The sequence below is a fragment of the Aspergillus homomorphus genome (genome assembly GCF_003184865.1).
Source record: "Aspergillus homomorphus CBS 101889 unplaced genomic scaffold BO97scaffold_2, whole genome shotgun sequence".
In the NCBI taxonomy this organism is placed as follows: Eukaryota; Fungi; Ascomycota; class Eurotiomycetes; order Eurotiales; family Aspergillaceae; genus Aspergillus; species Aspergillus homomorphus.
In genome coordinates this window covers 809,681-832,096 of record NW_020291888.1, presented here as the reverse complement: position 1 = coordinate 832,096, position 22,416 = coordinate 809,681, and the positions used below count along the sequence as shown (strand labels likewise).

Sequence of the window (22,416 nt, the reverse complement as noted above, 5' to 3'; positions counted from 1 at the left end):
TTTCGGGTTGGGGGAATCGTAAGTGAGTAGATCATATTCTTTTGTACAGAGACCGTCGGTGCAACTAGTCATCGAGACCATCCCAGGCCTCCTTGTCGCTGTCAGCATCGCCGGCCGCGGGTTGTTCAGTCTTCCTGGTGCGGCTGGCTTCGATCGCGCCCTTTCTCCGGTTCTCCATCCGTCGTTCGTAACCACTCTTGGTGCTGATTCTCGTCTTCTTGTCTTCTTTGCCGTCCTTCTTCGACTGTCTGGCCTTGACACCGTGCTTCTTCAGCTCCTGCTTGCTCTTCTTGCTGAGGTCGGGAAGAGCGTCCAGCAACCATTTCTGAACCGACTTCTCCTCCGAGGTTCCACGCAGCTTCTCGCTGACGTCAATAACGTTTGCGATACTCTTCACGTAAGGGATATCCTCCTTTGTGTAATATGTCACTGCAATGCCACCTTCCCGGCCCGCTCTGCCAGTGCGTCCGACGCGGTGGACGTAGACGGCAGCGGAGTTAGGAATATCGTAGTTGACAACTCCATTGATACCTCGGAAGTCGACACCACGAGCTAGCAAGTCGGTCGTGACGAGAATCCAGATCTCGCCCTTGCGGAACTGCTTCATGATCTCGGACCGCTGGTTGTCGGACAGATCGGAATGGAGAACAGCGATACGCGAAGAACCACCGGCTTCGGCGGGAATATCGTAGCGCAATTCGGAGTGGAGTGCGATGGCGCGAGGGATGGTTTGGGTGAAGATGAGGAAGGGTGGCCGGAGACGGACATCTGAGGCTGCTGCTGCTGCCGGGTGAAGAAGCTGTCGCAGACCGAGCAACTTTCCTTGCTCGGTGGCGGCGTAGACTAGCTTGTGTTTGATGTTCGGAATAGCTGAATCTTTCAACCCCACGACGAGACGAAGGAGTGGGTAAGACTTCGTCGTACTTAAATTATCTTTGCGCTCCTTGATGGTTGATTTGGCCAGGTCCTCGACGTTCGAACCCATCGTGGCGGACCACAGACTCGCCCGAAGTTCAGGGTGTGTGCATGCACGCCAGATATCAAGGGTCTGCTCGCGGAAGAGAGGGTCCAAGAGGACATCTGCTTCATCCAGAACTATGTTTCTCACCAGGGGCAACGTCGCCATGGGCTTGGTCTTGTTTGCAGAAAGCGCATTGACCAAGAGCAACGGTGTCGTGACGAGGATGTCGCTCTTTGTAACGGGGGCCTTGCTCTTGCTGCTCTTTCCTGTCTCCTGCTCCTCATCCTCTGACTCAGAAGATTCCTCACTCTGCTCATCGAGAACATCCTTTTCGTCGCTGTCCTCGTCGTCGCGTTCGACAACGCGCATACCCTTCTTCATCAGAGTGATCTTGACTCCCGTTCCGAGCGCTAGCTTGCGTCCTTCATTGACGATCTGACTGGCAAGCTCCTTCGTCGGAGCAACGACCACGGTGAAGATACCGCGCTCCTCCTGCTGCTGGTGATGGTGTCGGACAATCTTGTTAATCACCGGGATCATGAATGACAGCGTCTTTCCACTTCCCGTCGGGGCCACAACCAGAAGGTCAGGCTCGACGGTCTCATTCGTCCCCGCCTTCTGGGCCACGGACTGATCCCCAAGCAACAGAGGCAAAGTGCCCAGTTGAACCTCCGTAGGCACCGTGAACCCTTGCTCGGCAATGTTCTCCGCAAGACGCCGAGAGATGTTATACTTGGTGCGCAGCTCCTTGAACGAGACCAAAGGCTGCGGGAACAACCGACGCGCCTTCTTCTGCTCCTTCTTGGTGAGCGGCTGAGCAGCGCTGCTGCTACTGCTCTCTTTCTCCTGCTTTCTCTTCTTCTTTTTCTTCTTTGACTCTTCGCCGGCCGTCGCCGCCTGCTGAACCTCTTCCAGGTCCCGCATATCCGTAACCTTGATCTTGTGGGCATTCAAGATTGTGCGTCGCTGCACCTCATCCATAGATTCGGCTTCCTCGGACTCGGACTCATCCTCCTTCTCCTTCGCAGCCAAAGCCTGCTCCTTCTTCGCCGTCGACGCCGAGCCCTTGCCTGTGCCGAAGAAATCTAGATCCGGAACATCATCACCATCATCCTCGGAATCCGACGACGCCGCTGCCGCCGCATGAGTCCTCTTGCGCTTCTTGTTGGAAGAGCCATTTCCCTGTAGAAGCTGTTTCTCGGCCTCCGGGGCGCGGAAGAGTTGAGGATTTTGCGCCTTGCCTTTAGATGGTAGCGTCGAAGAAAGGGTACTACTAGTGGCACCGGTCTTCAACTTGGTGGCTCTGGTCAAGAGCTTGAAGGCATCCATTTTTTCTGAAAAGTCCCAGAAGTCGCGATTTTACAAGACCATGCGACTTGAACAGATTAGGTGAATCAAAGATTCTGGGGACATGCGCGCGTCCTTCTCTTGATCGTGTGATTATTGAAGATTTACCGTCGAAGTTATGTTTCAAGTCCGCGGCGATTTTGGTTATCGGGGAAAAAAAAGTTTCGATGTTCGGATGCTCTCGCACGGACCAATCAGAGCCAGGGATGGGTCGCCCTCTGCTTTCAGGTTCTCACAACAGAACACGATCATTTTCTTCGACAGGGGGTTGATGCTACTTTATTGATGGCGAGTGTGCGGAATATAGGGAATAGAGAGGATTTGACGCGTAGAGGATTCGAGAGAATGTGGCGAGCTTGAAAAGCGTGCATCGATGCAGCCCCATATCACATATGGTGGTTATCTTTGCGGACCCATCTTTCTTATCTCTTCGATATCCCTTTCCTGCTCGCCAATGCTCATTGGGACGAAACGATCTCACGATTACAGCTGGAGCTTGTTGGGCAAAGAGACTCGTTTTTACTTTCAAGAAAACACATACATTTCAAGAAACTCTCTAAGGAATAAAAACGTTCAAGCACAGGTGGAACAAGTCTATCTTCTAACCGGACGCACACACTTCCAAAAAGGCTTTTTGATGATCAAACACCCGGCCAACCGCTTTTGGAAGGGGGAAACAAAAGCAAAACATGTTCCACTGAAGAAAAAGTACACTCAGTTACCTCAGACAACAGTTGAATTCCATCGTCTATCATACAATAGTACAGCGCAACAAAGGAAACGGGGGAGGATTTGTAAAGGGAAGGGAAGACAGGCTAAGGCACAACTGCGTGGTATTTATCTAATGGTGTCCGGCGTGCTGAGGCTCTCCCCGGTAGCCGACGATGTTCATCCGACCGATCATCTCACCGACGGTGAAGAAGCCGATCACCTCCGCGGCGGTGACACCAGCCAGGGCGAGCTCCTTCTTGTTGGCGCTGCGGATCCGGGCCACAATGTTCGAGGGGGCGAAAGCGGAGTTCATGGGGTTGCGGATCAGGGGCTCGAGGTAGGCCTGGAAGGTGGCAACGTTCCTGGACGATGTGACGAGGTTAGCAATGGTTGTGTGCATTTCCTCCAGAATTCGACTGGGTGTTGAAAAGAGAGCGCTTACGGGGGGGTCATGTTCTGTCCACGGAAGACCAGCTTGGCGAGCTCGAGACCGACTTTGCTGTAGTAGACGGTAGGGGGTATCATGGCTATATTGCAGAGATATGTCGTTAGCAATGTGCTGATGAGCATGGGATGCATGCATATGATCGGAGCATCCTTCTTCTCCACATTCGGTCGTGAGCAACGAGATAACCATCTCCGACCGTCCTATCACGCTAGGTAGTAGAAGAAGAGGGTTGTACAGCAGACACCGGCGTAAGGTCAAGGGCGTTGGCTTACTTTCGACAAAAGAGATGACCTTTCCGGTTCTTCCACCAACCTTCCGCAGGGCGTTACCGAGACCCTGAGCGGCGTTGGAGATGGCGGGACCAGCCGAGGATTGAACACGAGACAGGCCCTCAGAGGCCTTGGAGGCAGTCGAGGAAGCAGCCTCACCAGCCTTGGAAGCGGCTTCTGAGGTGGAAGAGGCGTGTCTGACTGCGGTCCTGCGAGCCAGGAACTGCGATTGCCGGAGGACGGCACGGGACGCCGGAGCGGACATCTTGAGGACCCTTGGAAGAGGAAAAGCGAGAAATGGAGAGAGTGACTGATGAAAGTCGCGAGATGGAGGACAAAAGGGTCCAATGGCGGGGTGGTCAAGAGCCGGAGACGTTAGATCGTCGCGCAATTGCAGGACCAGAATCTGAGATTTGAAGTTCGGGAAGTTCAGGGAAGAGCCTCCACTCCCGCACCACGTGATCCATCACTTCCCATGCCTTGTTTATAAGCAGCCTTCAACTTGTTTCCCTTCCCCGATGGTTTGATCATCGTGGGTTTTTGACCAGTGTTGCTGATGCTTGGTGCGTCACGATTCCAAAAATTCGAATTTAATCTTGCCTACGAAAGCTGAATAGAATTCAGGCTCAATTTGTCTGCACTGGTGAAATTTGTAATAAGAAGATAATATAACTTTCACCAGGGGTAACCCCAGTAAATATTTCCTCCCACCCGCTAGCCTTGGAATGAATTTGCGGGATTGCAGCTTTCGCCATTATGAAAATAGATACCTCAAGCTCGGCTATGCCTACCTTGCTGGCTGATTGATTTCAATACGGCGGGTTTTGCTCTAAAGCATTGCCCAGATGCTTTCAGAAAGATGTATTGAGCACTTTCCCGAACTATAAATTTTCAGTGCACGGGCATTGGGCGCGAAGTTGATACACCAGTACCCTGCACAGGCTCTTCGATACTAGACACTCGGAAGACTTGCAATCAAATGTCTGGTCTCGTTGCTTCATTGGAACTACACATCATACTCAGTACCCTGGAAATTTGTTTTTCGATGCTTTGCAGCATGGTCTTCTATATGTTCGTTATACTGCCGGACTTGTACTATCCGATGGCCCTTGCAATTATCACTCACTTCTATCATCTCTTGGATCTCCTCAAGTGACACACCTACAAAGTCATTGCCATTCCATAACTTTCGGTCCCTGATGAAATACTGTAGTGTGAGCTATGAGGCACCAACACAATCGACATGGGCGACAGTTGTCAGCTGCGAGGTTTCCCCAGCTCAGAATCATTGATGATTGTCACCCATTGATAGAGGGCTGTCCAAGGAGCCAACTCGGAGCACGATCCTGCTATCATGCAAGCCACCGTCCACCAGAGCTTGGAGCCAAGGGCCTCAAAGAGGCTCTATTTGCCTCTGGCTCGTTAGCTCTGCCCTTATTGTCTATAAATAAACTGTTCTGCTGCAATGGAACTCCCGTTTACTTACCGAATTAAGGTATTGCCACTTTTATAAGGGCTGTATATAAGTAATCCGTCTATACTCTTTGATATTTATAGATTACTTATAGAGTGTATACCTAGAACTCTAGTTACTCTCAACTACTGTAGATCATTTAGTTAATAATTACTAAGTAGCTTCTACTTATTTATTATAATTACTTAAATAACTAGAATAAGTTATCTAAACTATATATAAACTAATACTCTGATAGATAACTAGTATAAAGATATAAAAGATAACTTACGAAAAGTATTCCTATCGCGATCGCATTTTTCTCTATTTTCTGTGAATAGAAATCCCCGCTTTCCTTTCATTTAGGCCTATCAAAGGAAGGTCTTCGAAAGGAAACAGTGCCCCCGAAGAAATATGAGACTGATCAGAAAATAGGATACAGAGACTACTTTAGAGCCCTGCGGTAGCGTCGGGCCTTCACCAACAAATTTCCCTCAGGCGTCAAGCGGCCGATCCTAGGATCTCAAGGCTTACCAAAGGCCAGCGGGCGTGGCTTTCCCCATGAATCCGATGGCAAGAATCTCCACGCGCCTGCATGCTTGCGGGCAAACAGATAATGTACGAAGTGTGTCGACAACGGCGGCATCGCGGGCCATGAGTTGCCCCCCTCGAAGGTCACATCGCGCAGACCGAGGACCATTGGTGGGACGACATTCTGATTGTGGGAAGTTGGGGGTGGCGTTGTCAGCTTATGCGCTAATGAAAGAGCGAGAAAAGAAGTATGGGGGGAGAGGGCTAGCTCACCTTGTCCTGACGGCCTGCCTCCGCCTCGCATTCTTTGTAGACTCTGAGCAGAGCGGGTCCATCGTAGGGGGCCATGGACATGAGACTAGTGATCTCGTTGGCCAAGTGCTCGCGAAAACTCGGGGCCATCTGCTCGATCAAGTCGCGCACGGCCGAGGCTTGGTACTCGGCCGGTGGAGTTTCCTTTCCATAGGCCAGGAGCTGCTTCAGGATTGGCTGGAAGGTATGATGCTCCTGGACATTGCCTTCCAAGAAGTTGCGTTGCTGTAATACGCGCTCAAACTGGGGGAACATTTGCTGTTCTTCTAGAGTGTGATGGTGAGATACCCACCCCGCCCAGCTGCAGAGGAAGAAGAGAAAGTCGGCGATGTCTTGCGGTTCTCTCACTTGCTCCGCCTGGAGATAGAGGGCATTGAGACCCCGGAGCATAGCGTTATGAGCAAAGGCCATCTCGTTCGCAATGTAGAGAGCTTCATGCTTGGTCTAGGGTAGCAACACTGTTATCTTTGAGCCCCTTTTCTTTGGTTGGATTGAGACAAGACTCACAATATCTTTTGACTTGGAGGGGGTTTCGATCAAGGGCCAAGGTCCATCGGCCCACGGGCTGGATTTGCCACCAGTAGGAGGAGCCATTTTCTTAAGAAATGCTGCCAGTAGCTTGAATCAATACTATTACTGACCACCGAGCTCTGGGGTCGTTAAATATTGTTGGTGAGGAGACCTTTAAATGACAAAAACAGGGCGTTGTTGGGAGAGAGGATGATAGTAATCAAGCAGTGAGAGCCAATTGATCCTCTTACACCCGGGTTTGCCGATTAAGAGACTGTTGGCTGCCCTTGCCCTTGACCCTCTCACGAATCCCCCGGGGGATTTGCTAAGGCGGCGCTAATGCTGCATGTCAGATCTTAGTGATATCTGGGAGTCGGGGACAAAGAAATGGTCATATGATTAAAACGCAGTCTGAATCCCAGTCAGATCAAAGTACGTATGCACTGTAATGTACCCTTGGATCCTAGAACTTCAGTACTGTACCCAGTACGGAGTAGAAATGCATTACCAATCCTCCCCCCCACCCCCAAATGTAGAGATGTTATTCTTCTAATTCAATTGAGAACTCCCCAACCTCATCTAAGGTGGATAAACTCAGTAGTCGAATCTGTTTGCTATCTTTTCCATACTCACTCACTCACCCACCCACTGCCAGCTCTTCCACTCCTACGTCCATCCTCCCCCTTCGTACACCCCCAATGAAAGAGCACCAATCTTCCCCCAAGAAACACCCAATCTCTTTATGGCTGGTTTTGTTTTGTCCCTCTGCCTGCTTTCCTTTGTTTCCGTGCTCGATGACGCCATAATCAGCACCGCCTAACCCAAAGTGACTGCCACCCTTTGGGGGCAGGTGGATTACATCTGGATAGCCACAGTTTCACCATCGCGCAAACGGTGGTGCAGCCATTCCTGGCCCAGCTCTGCGACATCCTCGACCGGCGCGGCCCTTTCTTGGTCTCGGTGGCTCTCTTCCTGCTTGGCAGCGGACTGGCAGGAGGAGCTTTAATGGTGGGCCAGCTGATCGCCGGCCGCACGATCCAGGGCTTGGGCTCAGGGGGGATTTTAATCCTGGTGGACTTGGTTGTCTTTGACCTTGTACCGCAACGGGAACGCGGCAAGTATCTGGGGATCGTGCTGTCGTTGGCTACGGTAGGAGCTGTGCTGGGCCCCGTCCTCGGTGGCGTATTGGCCCAAGCCAATTGGCGATGGGTTTTCTATCTGAAAATACCTCTAACCGGCCCAGTCCTGTTGTCTATGCTCATCTTCCTGCAGCTCAACGTTCCCGGCTAGTCGCTCTCATCCTCATCATCCCCGTCGTTGCCGTCGCTAACCCCTTCTTACCAAGGACTACATGCGTCTCTACGGCGCGTTGACTGGGTGCGCAACCTCCTGTTCGCCGGCTCTATCCTGTAGCAGCTGTTAGGGCTAGTGAAAGGAGGCACCCTTTACACAAGGTCATCGGTGTCGAGCCTGGTGCCCTTGACCCTGGGATTCGTGGGATGGGGGGCTTTCCATGTGTACGAGTATCTACCTTCTCCCCGCCCACCGGCAACCCTGCATGCCACCTCGTCTCTTTGCACGACGCAACAGCCTAGTGGGGTTGGTGCTGGCCTTCAACGCCGCTCTCCTCATGCAGTGGACGCTGTACATCCTCCCGGTCAACTTCCAGGGGGTGCAGCACAAAAGCCCGCTGACCTCCGGGATCGACCTGCTACCCTACAGCGCCTTTCTGAGCTGAAAGCGGCACCAAGTTGAGCTGAAAGCGGAAAGGGAAAGTGATCTGATTTCTGCAGGAATCCTGTTCGATATCCCATTTGTTGATTCAGAATAATGAGTATGGAAACTCTTAGCAATTATCTCAATTACTGCCCCGCCACGGGAAGATACTCAAAAGCTTGCAGTGCGAGAGTCAGAATTGAATCACACAATACTGGGTTTGAATTTTATCGTATCAGTGAATTGTTTGGCATATAAAGATGATTATTATGTGCGTGCATGGCAATACAATAATAAGAAATCCGGCTGAGAGAACACTGCCGCTCTACTCTAGAACATCCGCAGTCTAATTGGTAAGATCCTGGAATAAGTTGGATACGTAATACATCATTCCATTTATAGTCACAAGTATCAGACCCTGAGCTCTCAGTAGTGATTATGTACTCTGCACTTTACTCATGAGAGAGTATACCGATAAGGTGCAGCTTGCCTTCGACATGAGACAGAAAACATCTTCGATACAGTATACAAGCTACGAGCAGCCTTTATCCATTGCTGATTAGGCGGTTTACACTCATCTTTTAAGACCAGGTTCTTCTATTCAATAAAACCCCTGTCTTTTGCTTGTGATACTCGACGAGCATATTGTCGTGCGCAATACATAGATTCGATGATAGTGGTCAGGAGAGTATTGTAATTTATCCCAATTGGACGGTTCTACTGTCTACCAGAATTGGCTTTCTGTCTTGTAAAGGAAGTTCTTTGCCAGTATTGATGATCTGAGCAAGCACACTGCCCTGAAATGCGGTTTTTTTTTTTTGTGATCTGATAGACTCTGGCTAACATAGGAGTGTGATTAAAGTCAAAGCAGGGAAGGGTTCTCTATTCGACTTCGCGCCTGCTTCAACCATATTCAATGTGTCTTCGCCTTGATATAAGGGAACGATACAGTTCTTCCGGATACCGAGGCCACCACCTGCAGTCTTCAATTGATCCAGCAACCCCGGGATGAAACAACACTAAGCCAACCCTGGCACGGAGCTGGAAAATTCAGAGCCGTGTATTGTATGAGAGATGATCTCTTCGTAACATAATATAAAGACCGCCTCTAGTTATAGATATTTTCTCAGCTTCCACGTGTTATGCATTCGAGTAAAGACGGTACCCGGTTAAAGCACTGGTCCAGTAGCAGCTGAACCACAAAGATCAAAAATGGCACCTCATCTACCTTAATCACACTTAATCTTATCCGCAATATGTTGATAAATGGAAAGCTTACTGCTTCTTAAATAACCGAGGCTACTGGGTGCAGCAAACGAGCATTGTTGCGACTGCGATGTGACCTCCAACTTAACAAGTAGCCTACAAGCTGCCCAATTAAAGGCAGTCGGTCCGAGAAATCAGTACAGGAATACTAGAAGCTTGATATGACCATCCGCTTAAGAGGCTATATTCTACACTATACAATTAAAAGAATTTTCACCAGCCCAGTACGCTGTCCCGGGTACATATGGCTTACTTTCCAGCTCAAACATCATATTATCTTTCTTCGACAGACTGACTAGGAGACAAACCTGAATATGCTTAGTAAGGCAACATATGTTTATAAATATTGATACCTTGCAGTTACCTCTCAAGCTCTTTACTTGAGCAACTTCCTTTGGTTATCAGGCTGGCACCAGTCCAATAAGACTGAACCTCAGATCTTGGCAGCCACTCTCCGCCTCTCTCCTAAGAAACGACCGTACCCCCATGTTTAATGCAGCGTCATCAAGAACATCTTCCTCTGCTCTCAATGTTCCTCTGATCAGTGGGCCTTTCCTTCGACCGTCAAGCTCCCAGAGATTGTCACTCCCTGATTTTGTGAAACAAACGAAATGCAAGTCCATCGATGTATTTGCGGCAATGACCTCGCTTTGTCCTTCGCGCGCGGCGAGTTCATTGGCCATTTCGAGCGCATGGCTACTGCACAGCGCATTTGCACGTTGTAGAGGTTGCATTGGTAAAATCTCCTGGTATAGTTTTCCAAGATCCGAATCGGCTTCGACAAAGGAGCGAGCTTTGCCATTAAGCAAACAGTGCAAGAGTGCAATAATACCACAACCGGTTCCTATGGTTTGCTGGAACCATATTACCTCCTCCTCGCCAGATCCGTCATAGGAATGCAAAGTCGTGTCTTCTTCGGTACGGAAAGCTTCGGATGCTTTGTTGACCGGAAAGACAAGCAATAAGCCGTAGCACGGTCTTGGTATCATTGCGATAATTTCAGCTTCATCAATACTATAAATGTCAATGAATTTGACTGCTCGAGAGAGGCCTAAGCGCCAACCCAAGCCCGACATGATTTCTGGATTGTTTTCTTTACAATGGAGTCAGTTGAAATATGCCAAGAAAACTTGACTTACACTTACCTAGTGGAGTGAAGCATTTTCGTATGGCGCCAGGTGGGAGTGACAAGATGTTTGTCGGAAGATCAGCCATGGTTAAATCGGTATATATCGCTTGCCCCTCGTAATGGGAGGCATGTTTTATGAAGACGAAGGAGTCGCATTTGGGCTGCGATTATATATAGGAATCACTGTCATCGGACGAACGGATCAAGCTCGATTGGATGCAGTGCCTTTGCATTGACACTCTTTATCTATTGGCTAAAAGATACCATGGTAAAAGATGTCGAATCAGGATTTCTACCACCTACAGTGAACATAACCTATCGAACCCGATCGTTATTGAAGAGGAAGATAAACTTTCTTTGCGTGGTGGGTAAATTGAAATTACACAGATCATATTCCGCTTCCAATGCGGGGTTTCGGTCCTGGTGGGGTAGATGTTATCTGGAAAAGGCATGACCCGCTTGGACCCCATCAGCCTTACACACTCGGACATTGCCGCTGTGACGGACTTCACACTGCTATAATAAGATAGCTAGCTTTGTACTGGTACTGCTAAAAGGAATTAGATCTCTCGACCAAAGCGCCATCATACATCAATTACCTCGAAAAGGGCGGGCCTCAGATGTGTGAGCCTAATGACCTTAGCTTTGTATAGTATAAATTCTTCTGATATCTGGATTAGTTTACAGTGACTAATTGCTATTAGTTTGCCACTTGCCTTTATTCTTAATAGTCGTATGCTGAGGGACAAGTGATTGATTGCTATCTTACACAGTATGTGTCTATATAGTACTTTCCTTATGCCTGTAGTCGGACGGAGACGCGTGTTGCATGTTTGGCACAAGCTATGTTCCACGAGAGCTCAGTCAATTGCTGTACTCATGCAAGCTCGCCGGCGGAGGCAAGTAATTTAGTGGTGTCGGCTAGCTCGACTCTTTTCTAATGAGGTTGTCCGCGGCCCCATAGCATCAACTGTAAACCATTATATCTGTTTATTTGCACCGGCTAGCGGCAGTAAATTGCAGATGATGGGAAGATGAGTTAATCAAATCATCCAGAAGACTGGTGGTACTGTACCATGATGTTCGATTTCCGTATGGCGCAAGTCAATCGTGATCCTTCTTAGGAGTCATCTGCTGAGGGGTCCCGATGGGTTGCGCATCGCTCTGTTTTGTATGTTTTCTGAGGTTTTCTGTACGAAACTCCTTCAATATATATAACCTTGGGCGTTGGGTCAGCTCCCCCAGTGCTGGTTATTGGCCAAGTGTTCTACATCGTGACCCCCACCACCGAGATTAAACATTCTCGCACCATTATTCGTCGGGCTCAAAACCCCCATCCTCTCTACATCGCTATTGCAGTCTAGCCAAGTGAGATAGGATCCGTGGAAACCCCTCAGGAATAGGCTGATAACGAGGGAGCAAAACGCATCTAATATTGGAAAGGAACCGGAGAGCCTTGTCTCTAAAAACCTCTATAAATCTGGAAATACATATTGCATTGAAAAGGAAGCTGATCAGACCCAGCCTGAAGGCAAGAACAAGTCACCCGGAACTTAAGGATGACTGTTCCAACACCAGAACCCACTTCGTGCCGCCCTAGCTTGCTGTTCGCTCGAGACATCTTATCGGACATTTCGAAGGCTCAGCTTCATGGTCTGAGCAGCTCTGCCATTGCGATCTTGGAAGTCAGCCATGAGTAATAGTTTTCCGTCTAGGATCTTGCCAATGTGGGTCTTGTCAATTTCCTGCCCGTCCTTCCTGATCTGTGACATGAACACCTTGAGAAATCTGAGGGGGCTTTTGGTGAACTTGGCTCCTGCCTGTTGATTCTCCACGATGAACCCATCCGCGGCGACAGCCAAGCCCTCTGGTGCGGCAGTGAACGCCACTCCCAGGAAGCGGCATATTTCACAATACTCGTTGTACGACGATATATAGAGCTGCCCCGCAAAGAGGTTCAGTTGAATACGTAGGCTCTCAGGTATTTGCAGGGGCCTCGTGCTTGGTTTTGTCGGAATCGTGTACAAATCGAGCTTATCGATAGGGTACGAGCTCTGGTTCTGACGAGGTGCATATAGATGCATAGTTACCGCACCAGACCCACGAATGTAAGCATGAAGCTTATTCGCTTCATACGGGCTGATGAGCACCATGTGCCTTACGGGCGTTCCGTCCTTGGAGGCATGACCGGTGCTCATCAGGACCCATTCAACCGCACGCTGGTAACTATCCCGAGCAGATAATTTATCTGGCAGTCAGACTGTTCTAGCAAAGTCCATGGTGACAAGGAGCTCCGATGGGAACTGGGCCACATCCAGGTATTTCGCCGCTGATGTATTTTCTAACACCATAAAAGCTGGTTTCACTGCGGTGGATGACGTATCCAGATGTCCGGTGGCCACGAACGAGCGTATATCGGGATGCACAGAATGCCGTGCCGGTTCGGCAGGAGCCGGCCGTTGAACTTGTCGTTCCTGCTCAATCTCCGGTGCTAGCTCTCGCTCCTGCTCTTCCTGGAGTTGCGCTGCAGATAGCTTCACAGCTGCGAACTCACGGCATCGGTCCAGTATGCAACACAAGTCCGCATCGTCAGTGCACTGGGAGGAAAGAGCTAGATCATTCTTACGACCGGGACGGTACCGCTGTTCAGGCGACTGGGATTCCGGTTCGAGAAACCCCTCTGCCTGACATTTTGATATCGAGATTTGCCCGTCCTGTCGCAACACCCGCCAATGACGGGCCTGGGCCTGATATCGCTTTCCCTGTACTGCCCACAAAGGTATGCTGCGTTGCATATCATCCCAGGTCTCCGATATTGCCCAGCGGAGCACGTCTGCTACGGTAAGATCAGACTCGTGGGACCTCCCACAGAGAGTCATAATTTTGAACTTGATCTCTTCCGGGATGCAAAACACCACTGATTGTCCTTTTCCTAATTTTCTCATCCTCATACATGCTGTGATAGCTGTTAGCAAATAATACATCTGACCGTTCTACCGGGATTCTCTGACCTTGAACCAGCTTATCTTTTGTGATAATCGGTCCCAACGTCACCGCCGCCCGGGTTCTCAGGGGTAAGTCCAGATCAATCCCTCTTGTGTGTGCTTCGTCAAGGAACACAAGGCATTGGTCGAGATGCTTTTCGAAAGGTGACGTCCGCAGCGGTTCGACAAGTCCAGTCCGATCCACCACGGCAATCTCGTCGTCGTCGTCGATAAAGACCACGGCCTGCGTTCGACCATCATGACAGATCATCTCCAACCAGGTCTTCGCAACATCCAGGTTACTCAGCTCCAATATTCGAGCTCCAACGTCTAGGATCACCCGTACGGCTGGATCCAGTTCCGCTACCATATCCAGAAAGACCTGCGCATCTGACTTGGACAGGTCATCTCGTGCCGGAATTAGGGCAATGCCGGTCTCTGGTAGGAGGAGGTATTCGAGAACTAACGCATTGGTGTGGTTCTGGTCAGGTAGATCCAGCTGCTCCACACTGAGCGGAAGGGTGACCCGGGAATCGTTGGTCCCGCTAAAGCCGACGGTGGGATGGCACTTGACCTCACCGATATCCCATCCGGACGAGGATAGTTTACTGGGGAACTCCCTTAGACCTCTGGCGAAAATAAGATGAGCGAGGAAGTAATCGATGGCTCCCTTCGCGAACCGAATACAGGGAAAAATGCATTCCACGCAAAGGAGCCGGTCCTGGAGATTAACTCCCACCAACTGACGATAAGCGGAGGGGAGAGTCGGGGCATCATCGACCCATATCTGATACTCCGCGTCAGCTTGATCCGATCTGACCAAATGGTCGAATGCCCGAAATAGATCGTCGTCGCAGAGTCCTTCATAATAATAGCTCAGGCACGTGAGCACAATGGCAACATCGGGGTGACTGAATTCCGCCCGTGGTGCAGGGTTATCCTTGGCACGATACGGAACCGCCAGCCCCGTGGGGGGTTGTCGGGAGCGATCAAGTCCGTAGCTAACTCTCCAACGTCTTTGTTCCAGGCAGAATGCCAGAATGTTGCCAGCTAGCAGACCCCGGAGTAGTAGGAGAGGATCCCTCGTGCTGTCGGTCCAAAAGCCAGACGCATCTGGCTTTTCAACTACAGCAATAGTCTGTTTTGACGGGTCAGGCTCAAGGCAATAAGCGATAACGGCGCGTCGTTTCGCTTCTGGCTGCCTTGAAATCGGCAGTTCGTTAATGCCGTTATGGAAAATATGATCCGCGATTCGTTCAAACAGCTGGTGCGCGGCGTCCGCTCGAAGCAACCTTATCCTAGGGAAGCTCCCTGGATGTGGCTCCTCCACCTCAATAGACCGCGGGAGCTGCATTTTGGTAAGCGGAGCATACTTCCTCACCAGGCTGAGCATCTCTTGAATCAAAGTCCACCTCTGTGGACTAAGCTCTAAAGGACGCTGGGTCCCCATCGTGTAGATCAACTCGAACTTCACACTGAAGTTTTCATCGCTTTCATCTACCACGTCTCGCGAGGAGGTCCTGAAGAATTCCAGGATCCTAAGAAGACATACACCAACCGTCTCTCTCCCTGTGATGAAGTACTCTAGGCACATCAGCTTCAGGGATAGGAGATGCTCGGGTTGAACAAGGAGAACTCCGCCCTCCGCCATGCAGTCCTGGCACATCCTTTCGATCTCTTCCGCCTCAGGTCTACAGATCCGCAACGAGCGTGACACGGGGAGATGATACACCCGCCGACCTAACAGGCCCCCTAACTTTGCAACGAGCATCTGAAACATCTGTCGCGACTGTGGCTTGGCGACAATAATGCGGACTAGACATGAACGGTCTGCGAGCGCGGCTGCTACGATGGGGACGATAATAGAAGACTTGCCCTCGCCCATATTCAGTTGCATGACGATATTATGTCCGGGCTGCGCAGTTCTCATACGTCGCGCGATCTGTTCTTGGACGTCCCGAATCAATACTCCACTCTCAATCTCCAGCAGCAATGACTCGGGGAAATCCATTGGGTTCCAGTTAGTGTGACCTGCGTTCTGCAGTTCGCGGGCTAGACCCATGCGATGACCCATCACGTTGACGAGCCTCTTCGCCCGCTGGAGTGCCGTGATGGAACATCCATACGCGACCAAGCACTTCTTCCAGGGCTCAGGCAGGTGAGTCCAGCGATTGCGTGTCAGCTGATGGAGAAGGAGCTGTGATGATACCCTCGGCCAGACGTTGACATTTGCAAATGTTCCCAGGATATTGCGCTTCGTGTGTGATCCTGAACGTACTTCTCCTGTCATCCTATCTGAAAGCATCATCCTCGACATGATGGAGCGACTGATCTCCTCGTGGTGCTTTTGGCAGCGATGCAAATGATGGGATATGATGATCTCAAGAACGTCGTCATCAGGCAAGTGATGATCTATATGCTGGATACCCTGCAGGGATGTCATACTGGCCCGCAGTCTCTCGATGTATTGATTTTGGAACTGAGATCGCGCTTGTGATTCCAGGGCATTGACTAAGCTCAAAAGACGTAGATTTTGGTCAGGAGTAGTGCCACTGCCCGACCAATGCGGTAGAGTAGGTGGTTCCATTTCCACCGCCGGTGGTGGACCGAGAGACTCGTTCACTATGTCATCCACGGAGATGAAAGCATGCCGTCGGTCCCGGGGGCGTTCCGAGCACTGGCAGAGACATGGTGGGATCGCGATGGGTTGGATCTCTTGGGCCGTGTAGACAGATGCAACCCTATCAAGATACTGCCTAAGCTCTCGGTTATCGAACCAAGTTGAAAATGCTGCCTGCGAAATCTGCATCGCTTTTTGTGTATCAAAATAATCTGCGAATTCAGGCTGTTCACCCGATATGGGAGGTGAGGGGCGTCGGGTCGGCCACTGTCCTCGTAGGCCATCTATAAAATGACCTAGTGCCTGTTTCCGCTTTGTCTTTCTCAACTTCGCCACACGCGCATGAAACGTGCTATACGATTCCGCTGGTTCGGGAGTGAGGTCATCTTCGGGGGTCACACTCCGGCTTACAGAATGGATCCGATTCTTCAATTCGGTGGAGTTCACTTCGGACCCTTCTTGTGGCCGGTATAGTCTCTGTGCTGGTAACGTCATAGAGGCCATGCCGGGTAAAATGTACACCGCAGCAAGAACGTGCAAGACCATTATGTCTATCTTTCTAGAGAATGCCAACGTTGACAACCAGAGCATTACCGCATATCTGTTTGGCCGAGCCGTCTCCGAGCAGAGGAGCCGATGGATACTGCACCAATGACTGGAAATAAACTCGCCGTTCTCTGTGAGCCACATCGCATCGTACTTGAGCCGCGTTGGGTCGATCGAAGAACTGGCTCCGTGAACTGTGCTGGACGTCGTAAGAAACTTCCAAAGACGTGCAGCCAAGGATTCAAGCATGACGTCCTGGGCAGATGGAATATCTTCGTAGAGGATTTTGCAGAGAGTGAACACTCGCGAACAGCTTTCTGACTGGTAGTTCCGGCCCAGTTCTTCGTATAGGCGGTCCTCCGCGTCCGTGTGGTCCTCAGCACCGAAACCAGAGATCCGGAAGCTCGAGGAGCGAATGCGATCCCGCTGCAGGAGATCCGCATTTAATGAAGGTAGCGACGGCTCTGTCCCCTGTGAAGCCGGGTTGAATATCCTCATCCGATGGTGTTGATCAAGTATAGCAACTACCTGGCTGTGGAATTCATTATGTTGAGCCAAACAGCCTAGGATGGGATCCCATCGAACGCTCTGCATTACACGCTCATTGGAAGGGTAATATCTCCTTTCTGGTGTGAGACTCGCAAGCTTTTCGAGAATAGAGATGTTTTCTGGCTGTAGTTGATTGAAAGACCGCATTGATGCCGAACGAAGGATAGACAGTGACTGTTCGGTCCCTGTGTGCTTGGTCAAGGGGTCCGGGATGCAGAATGATGTGACTGCATGCAGATAGCACAGCAAGAGTTTACTCTGCAGAGTCCCGTTGTCTGTCAAACAGCCGATATCACTGTTTACGAGATAAACATGCACGCTGGTTGCCGCCTGCCAACCGACCTTAACGGTGATATGGCCATTGCCTTGCTCCCATGTTATCTGGCCTTCCGGTATCAGAACCCTCCGATTGTGTGTCTTTCGATCAAGCAAAACGAGCTTGTTGCGCAGGCCGATCAGAGTGCCCACCGACTGATCAGGATCGACGACCATCCCCCGGTACTGGCGAGACTCAATTGACGACTGACCCGATTGCAGATTAAAGCCCAGCCGGAGGCGGGGAATCTCGATTTCCACCATGTCAGATTCGTGGTGAAGTTTGTAGTGCAGCTTGGAGGCTTTTTCGACGGGTTCTAAGACATCAGACAATGATCTCGCTGTCTCACTCCGCATGCTGATCAACGAAACACTGCCCTGAGTGAGCTGCCAGTTATTTCCCCGCGGGGTGCGCTGCAACCGCCAGTGAGAGGCCGGTGATGGCTTCCATGGGTCGTTAACAGGACGAAACTCGATGTACTGGCCATCAGTCTCGTGCCAATGGGCGTATCCCTCCACGAAGGCATCCGGTAAAGCATTCGCGAGGAGCCTCGGGGGTACGAATTCCCAGACTCTACTGCCATCCACGGCTCGAATGCGAAGATCAAATCCACTCTGCTCGCGGATGGTCTGTTTGCCGAAGTAGATTTTCTGGCCGTTGTGCAGTCTCTGGGCGGAGAATTCCAAACCTGGAAGGTCGCTGGGCATCACTTCAACCAAAGAATGCCCAAACAGGGATCGATATGTGTCGTGGCGCTCGAACTTCGACGGCAACCGCGCCAGCGGACGACCATTGATGAGCAGCTGACCAGTGAGAAGGTTAACATGCACCACGACTCTGTTGTTTCCACCGACTTCAACCATCATCTGGGCTTTCAGGCAACATTGACTGCCACTTGAGGCTGCTGTCCAAGGAGAGCCCGGTCGGTACGCGGCCCAAGTCCGCTGGATTGCTCGGTCGAGTGCGGTCGTGCGGGCATGGACAGCGTTGTTTGCCAGAATGCGGTGTCCCCGAAAGGCTATGTTCTGCCACCGATAGTAGAAAATAGGAAGTAAACAACTGGATAACCCGTTCAGAAGGCCCTTTCGGTCATGGATAATCATACTGCATTGGATGAAAACGGAAGCATCTAGATCGTTCCGGAGCAGTCGATCCATGTGGCTGTTCTCGCAATCGAAAGTGCCCACGCAGATCAACGCGAGGTAAGCGGCGGAGGCAATCAGATTGTTCCTGTGATCGTTGCTGTCCGTAGCACCGGCCTTCTCCCCAACAGTCATCACCCATCTGAAAGAAATTTTTCGGAGGACAGCAAGCTGGACTATGCATTCCTCCTGAATCTGGACCGATGGGGAGCAGGCCAACACTTTTTGGGTGAGGGCGATCAGCACGCTCAGCTCCTCTGCGGATTGCCAGTTCTGTTCGATCGCCGCCGCTGCCTTCTTGATCTCTCGCAGCAGAGGAGCTGCAAACGAATCATCGTTCAAAATACGATGGCCTTCTCTCAGTGTCACACTCACGAGCGATGGCGGCCCTGCCTGGTGCATGATCTGCAGGATAAAAAGGCACGTCTCGACCTTATTGAATACCACGGAGGGTGCAGCGAGCTGCCGAAGGATGTTCTGCCATTGGATATGGATGCCCAAGGGCAACGTGCAGAGCGCCTTATACTCCCCCAGTGACATTTCATCGGGGCAGGTATGCTGCGATGCAATGACCGTATTGGGTGATGGACCGTCAGGTGTCTCTGCTGGGCGGAAAAGAAACGGTTGCAGAGATAAGCTGGATGGAGGTAACTTGTAAGTGCATGCCGTCGCTATTGCGTGTGTTTGGACCAGGTCGCCAGTAAAGCAGCGGAGGACATTATCGAAGTATTTGTAACACATACCGTTCGCGAGACAAACGTCGCTCTCGGATACATTGATAATGTATTTCTCCCGCATGTGTGTTGTTTGGTGTGGTTTGACTTGGGATAGAAGGCTAATCCTTGGGGAATTAACAACCGCGGTAAAGAACCTCGAGAGTCCGCTGTAGGTGTGTGGTCGGTACTCAGCTCTAGGCGGTTTTTTCGAAACATATTCCACACCCAAAACATCAAGTAAAATGAAGGCAGTGACATCACGCCAAAATGCGAATGGTCTGGGCAATTTCAACTCGAAGACTGTGGATTTTGCCTCCAAGGGATTGGAAGACAAAGGCCATTCATGAACATTTATTGTGATCTCTCTCGCAGCGTTGTCAAACCTGCATCTCTTGCACGAGGGGCTGTGACGACGCTCTGTAAAGCGGAACCGCTTGTTGATTATCTCATCGTAGTAAGTGCAAGAAGTCTCATCACGCTGAGCACATAAGTCCCTGTACTGGTGATGCTTTCGGTGCAGCTCCACCACTTTGGCGGCCTTCTCAGATCCGGCGCTTTGTTCAATAGTGTCAAGTAGACGTTGATGTTCAGCGGACTGATTGAAGTAGCGCACGGAAAATGAGGAAGGGGTTCCGAAGTCGGTTAGGATATTGGAACCTGGGTACTGGAGGTCTTGGTGACGTTGGCGCATGTAGCTTTCCGCGTGTCCTAACCTGGTGAGCTGGGACAGCCGAGGTAACAGGAGAGACTGGAATAGATGTATCGGAATACAAGTATTATACTGGTGAAGCAGCGGATGAATATGGACGGCGGACTTGTCGCAAGCTATCCAGAGCTCCAGGATGGTGAGAAGCATGGTTGACAATGCCTCGGGATTAGAGGCGTAAGACTTGGATGCAATATCATAATAGGCATTGACTAATCTGTTTAGCCGTTCGCAGGTGTCTTCATAGCCAATATGTGTCTCAGTCCAGGATTGAAGATTCAAGTCAACCCACGCTTCGAAAGCAGCAAGATTGTAGACGTGATAGTCGGGGTCAGTCAATTGGAAGAGCGATGGGAGCTCTGCAGGCTCAAACACCAAAAGTCCAGACTGCGGGTGAAGGTCTGGCGGCACTGAGGAGTCTTGGCGGGCTCTGATGCTTTGAAGCCACTCATCAAGACTGGGAAGTGAGCAATAAGTGTCATCTTCAAAGTTGAGTCGAGCCAAGGGGGACATATCAGGTCGGCAGGCGTTACGGGAGATGATGTTGCTCCATTTTTTTTCGAGGATGCCATTCGCTTCTTGAAGGGAATACTGGACAAACTGAAGCCAAGCATGATTACCCGGCAGATCAAGCTTGCGTAACCGGCGCACGATTTTGGAGCTCATGATATACCGGTGCTCACTGCTTATGCTCTCGGGACAGCGGCGTAGAATGGAACTCATGTAAAAAATCATGAACTCTTTATAAAGGTCAACTGAGATTCCTTTATGCTGGCAGAGCCTCCGAATGACTAATTGGAGCGTAACTCGAACCTGGAGCCAGAGTGCGGACCGTCTCCAAGGATGCAGAGTGTTGAGCCACAGGACTTCTTCCCGTGTGTTTTTACGAACCTGCACACTGTTCACAGTTCTGCATTGTGGGCGCAGGAATGTTGTGAACAACTCTGTGACCAACATTGGATCGGTTGTATCCCGATTCTCGTCATGCTCCTGTCGCGCCTTCTTCACTTTTGGCTTGGTCCCTGGGGCAGGCTGACGACTCATGCTCTCAAGGGCGTGCGCAATCGTATTTTGCATATTTAGATCATTGAAGATGGCTCGATCCAAAGCAAAGGTTGGTCCAGGAAATTGGCGTTGCAGTCGACCCACCGTGGTGTTGACGGCTTCGTTCCGAGGCCAAAGTTCAAACGTCTCGACATGTATTGAATCGCTGTGCCTAGTCATTAAGACCGCAGCATTCTGGCAACGAACATGCACAGGTAGAGCACCTCCTATACAACACGTGTCAATGACATGCCGGACGTCAGCTAGATTATAGCTGGCCATACCTGAATTTTCCAGTTCTTCTAAAGCTTTTCTAAGCTCGACGTGATTCACGTCCCCATGACAATCGCGCATCGTTCTCAAACGAGTGAGCATTACTTTGACACTGGCAACAACGTCACTTTCCTGTCCATGAGTATAACCTTGAAACCGAACAAGGGCGTCAATAACGCTATCGAGCAGGACAGATTCATGTTCAGCTTTATAATCATCTTCCTGTGGTAGCTGTGGGGGCAGGAAAACATGATGAAATAAATATATAGTTTCCCTCGTCGATAGACGGGATGCGGCGGGAAAACCGGACATTCTCCACTGCGTTCAGTACTGAAGGATAATCTAAGAAGAACTCTTGCAAGTAAAAAGCTGCTTGAATGAGTGCCGTAGACCGAATGTGCGGCCCATCCCAGTGCCTTTTATCCATCCCAGAAGACAATACAGACATAGAAGTCATTTTAGCGTTTCCAATGTGCAGTAGTAGGCCGCCTCGTATAATTTGCAAAATCCAAGGCGTGTTCTGAACTGTCCCAGTTGTCTAACCGTGCCGTTGATCTGCCCTTGCTTTGAACGAGAGACGACTGCATCCCACACAGTCTACTGACCAAAGTCGTATGCTTCGCGAGCAAAGGCTTTGACATCTTCACTTTTGCTCACGTAGATTACCTCCCTCATTTTACTGGAGCGGCCAACAGTCTTGGCTACCCGGCCCCAGTACGGCAAGTGTGCTTGAACTTCCTCCTGCATTGTCTTCCTCCTGCATTGTCTTCCCCCTGCACTGTCTTCCTCCTGCATTGTCTTCCCCCCGCACTGTCTTCCTCCTGCACTGTCTTCCTCCTGCATTGTCTTCCTCCCGCACTGTCTTCC

At 50.5% G+C, this 22,416-nt stretch overlaps 7 protein-coding genes across 7 annotated transcripts; 1 reads left to right on the top strand and 6 right to left on the bottom strand.

The window, feature by feature from the left end:
• Positions 1 to 64: 64 nt before the first annotated feature.
• Positions 65 to 2,410, bottom strand: rok1 (RNA-dependent ATPase ROK1; the record flags this gene model as incomplete). The annotated part of the gene is made up of 1 exon (XM_025694521.1): positions 65 to 2,410. The coding sequence occupies exon 1, from the start codon at positions 2,288 to 2,290 to the stop codon at positions 65 to 67; it is 2,226 nt and encodes a 741-aa protein (XP_025556065.1). The 5' UTR covers positions 2,291 to 2,410.
• Positions 2,411 to 2,866: 456 nt separating this feature from the next.
• Positions 2,867 to 4,372, bottom strand: BO97DRAFT_402500 (F1F0 ATP synthase subunit g). Its single transcript, XM_025694520.1, has 3 exons — positions 3,740 to 4,372; positions 3,462 to 3,546; positions 2,867 to 3,381 (listed from the first exon to the last, which is right to left on the bottom strand). The coding sequence occupies exons 1-3, from the start codon at positions 3,999 to 4,001 to the stop codon at positions 3,150 to 3,152; spliced, it is 579 nt and encodes a 192-aa protein (XP_025556064.1). The 5' UTR covers positions 4,002 to 4,372; the 3' UTR covers positions 2,867 to 3,149.
• A 1,071-nt stretch (positions 4,373 to 5,443) lies between these two features.
• Positions 5,444 to 6,770, bottom strand: BO97DRAFT_474883 (hemerythrin domain-containing protein). Its single transcript, XM_025700365.1, has 3 exons — positions 6,540 to 6,770; positions 5,994 to 6,476; positions 5,444 to 5,904 (listed from the first exon to the last, which is right to left on the bottom strand). The coding sequence occupies exons 1-3, from the start codon at positions 6,624 to 6,626 to the stop codon at positions 5,713 to 5,715; spliced, it is 762 nt and encodes a 253-aa protein (XP_025556063.1). The 5' UTR covers positions 6,627 to 6,770; the 3' UTR covers positions 5,444 to 5,712.
• Positions 6,771 to 7,547: 777 nt separating this feature from the next.
• Positions 7,548 to 8,453, top strand: BO97DRAFT_439833 (MFS general substrate transporter; the record flags this gene model as incomplete). Its single annotated transcript, XM_025698016.1, has 3 exons — positions 7,548 to 7,820; positions 7,888 to 7,919; positions 8,133 to 8,453. 3 exons carry the CDS (start codon positions 7,548 to 7,550, stop codon positions 8,278 to 8,280), a joined length of 453 nt encoding a protein of 150 aa, XP_025556062.1. The 3' UTR covers positions 8,281 to 8,453.
• A 1,472-nt stretch (positions 8,454 to 9,925) lies between these two features.
• Positions 9,926 to 10,771, bottom strand: BO97DRAFT_467452 (ubiquitin carboxyl-terminal hydrolase; the record flags this gene model as incomplete). Its single annotated transcript, XM_025699651.1, has 2 exons — positions 10,670 to 10,771; positions 9,926 to 10,617 (listed from the first exon to the last, which is right to left on the bottom strand). The coding sequence occupies exons 1-2, from the start codon at positions 10,737 to 10,739 to the stop codon at positions 9,926 to 9,928; spliced, it is 762 nt and encodes a 253-aa protein (XP_025556061.1). The 5' UTR covers positions 10,740 to 10,771.
• A 1,476-nt stretch (positions 10,772 to 12,247) lies between these two features.
• On the bottom strand, positions 12,248 to 13,308 carry BO97DRAFT_439832 (uncharacterized protein). Its single transcript, XM_025698015.1, has one exon. The coding sequence runs from the start codon at positions 12,849 to 12,851 to the stop codon at positions 12,276 to 12,278; it is 576 nt and encodes a 191-aa protein (XP_025556060.1). The 5' UTR covers positions 12,852 to 13,308; the 3' UTR covers positions 12,248 to 12,275.
• Positions 12,664 to 21,456, bottom strand: BO97DRAFT_439831 (uncharacterized protein; the record flags this gene model as incomplete). Its single annotated transcript, XM_025698014.1, has 2 exons — positions 12,664 to 13,609; positions 13,665 to 21,456. 2 exons carry the CDS (start codon positions 21,454 to 21,456, stop codon positions 12,909 to 12,911), a joined length of 8,493 nt encoding a protein of 2,830 aa, XP_025556059.1. The 3' UTR covers positions 12,664 to 12,908.
• Between the last annotated feature and the right edge of the window lie 960 nt (positions 21,457 to 22,416).

Bases quoted from the DNA above. Each gene is read 5' to 3' on its own strand.
- BO97DRAFT_402500 (XM_025694520.1), bottom strand. From the start codon at position 4,001: ATGTCCGCTCCGGCGTCCCGTGCCGTCCTCCGGCAATCGCAGTTCCTG. The intron at 3,547-3,739 runs GTAAGCCAACGC...TCTGCAATATAG, and splicing joins GGTCATCTCTTTTGTCGAAA to CCATGATACCCCCTACCGTC. The intron at 3,382-3,461 runs GTAAGCGCTCTC...CACATCGTCCAG, and splicing joins GGACAGAACATGACCCCCCC to GAACGTTGCCACCTTCCAGG.
- BO97DRAFT_474883 (XM_025700365.1), bottom strand. From the start codon at position 6,626: ATGGCTCCTCCTACTGGTGGCAAATCCAGCCCGTGGGCCGATGGACCT. The intron at 6,477-6,539 runs GTGAGTCTTGTC...TTGCTACCCTAG, and splicing joins CCTCCAAGTCAAAAGATATT to ACCAAGCATGAAGCTCTCTA. The intron at 5,905-5,993 runs GTGAGCTAGCCC...TCCCACAATCAG, and splicing joins AGGCAGGCCGTCAGGACAAG to AATGTCGTCCCACCAATGGT.
- BO97DRAFT_439832 (XM_025698015.1), bottom strand. From the start codon at position 12,851: ATGAGCACCGGTCATGCCTCCAAGGACGGAACGCCCGTAAGGCACATG.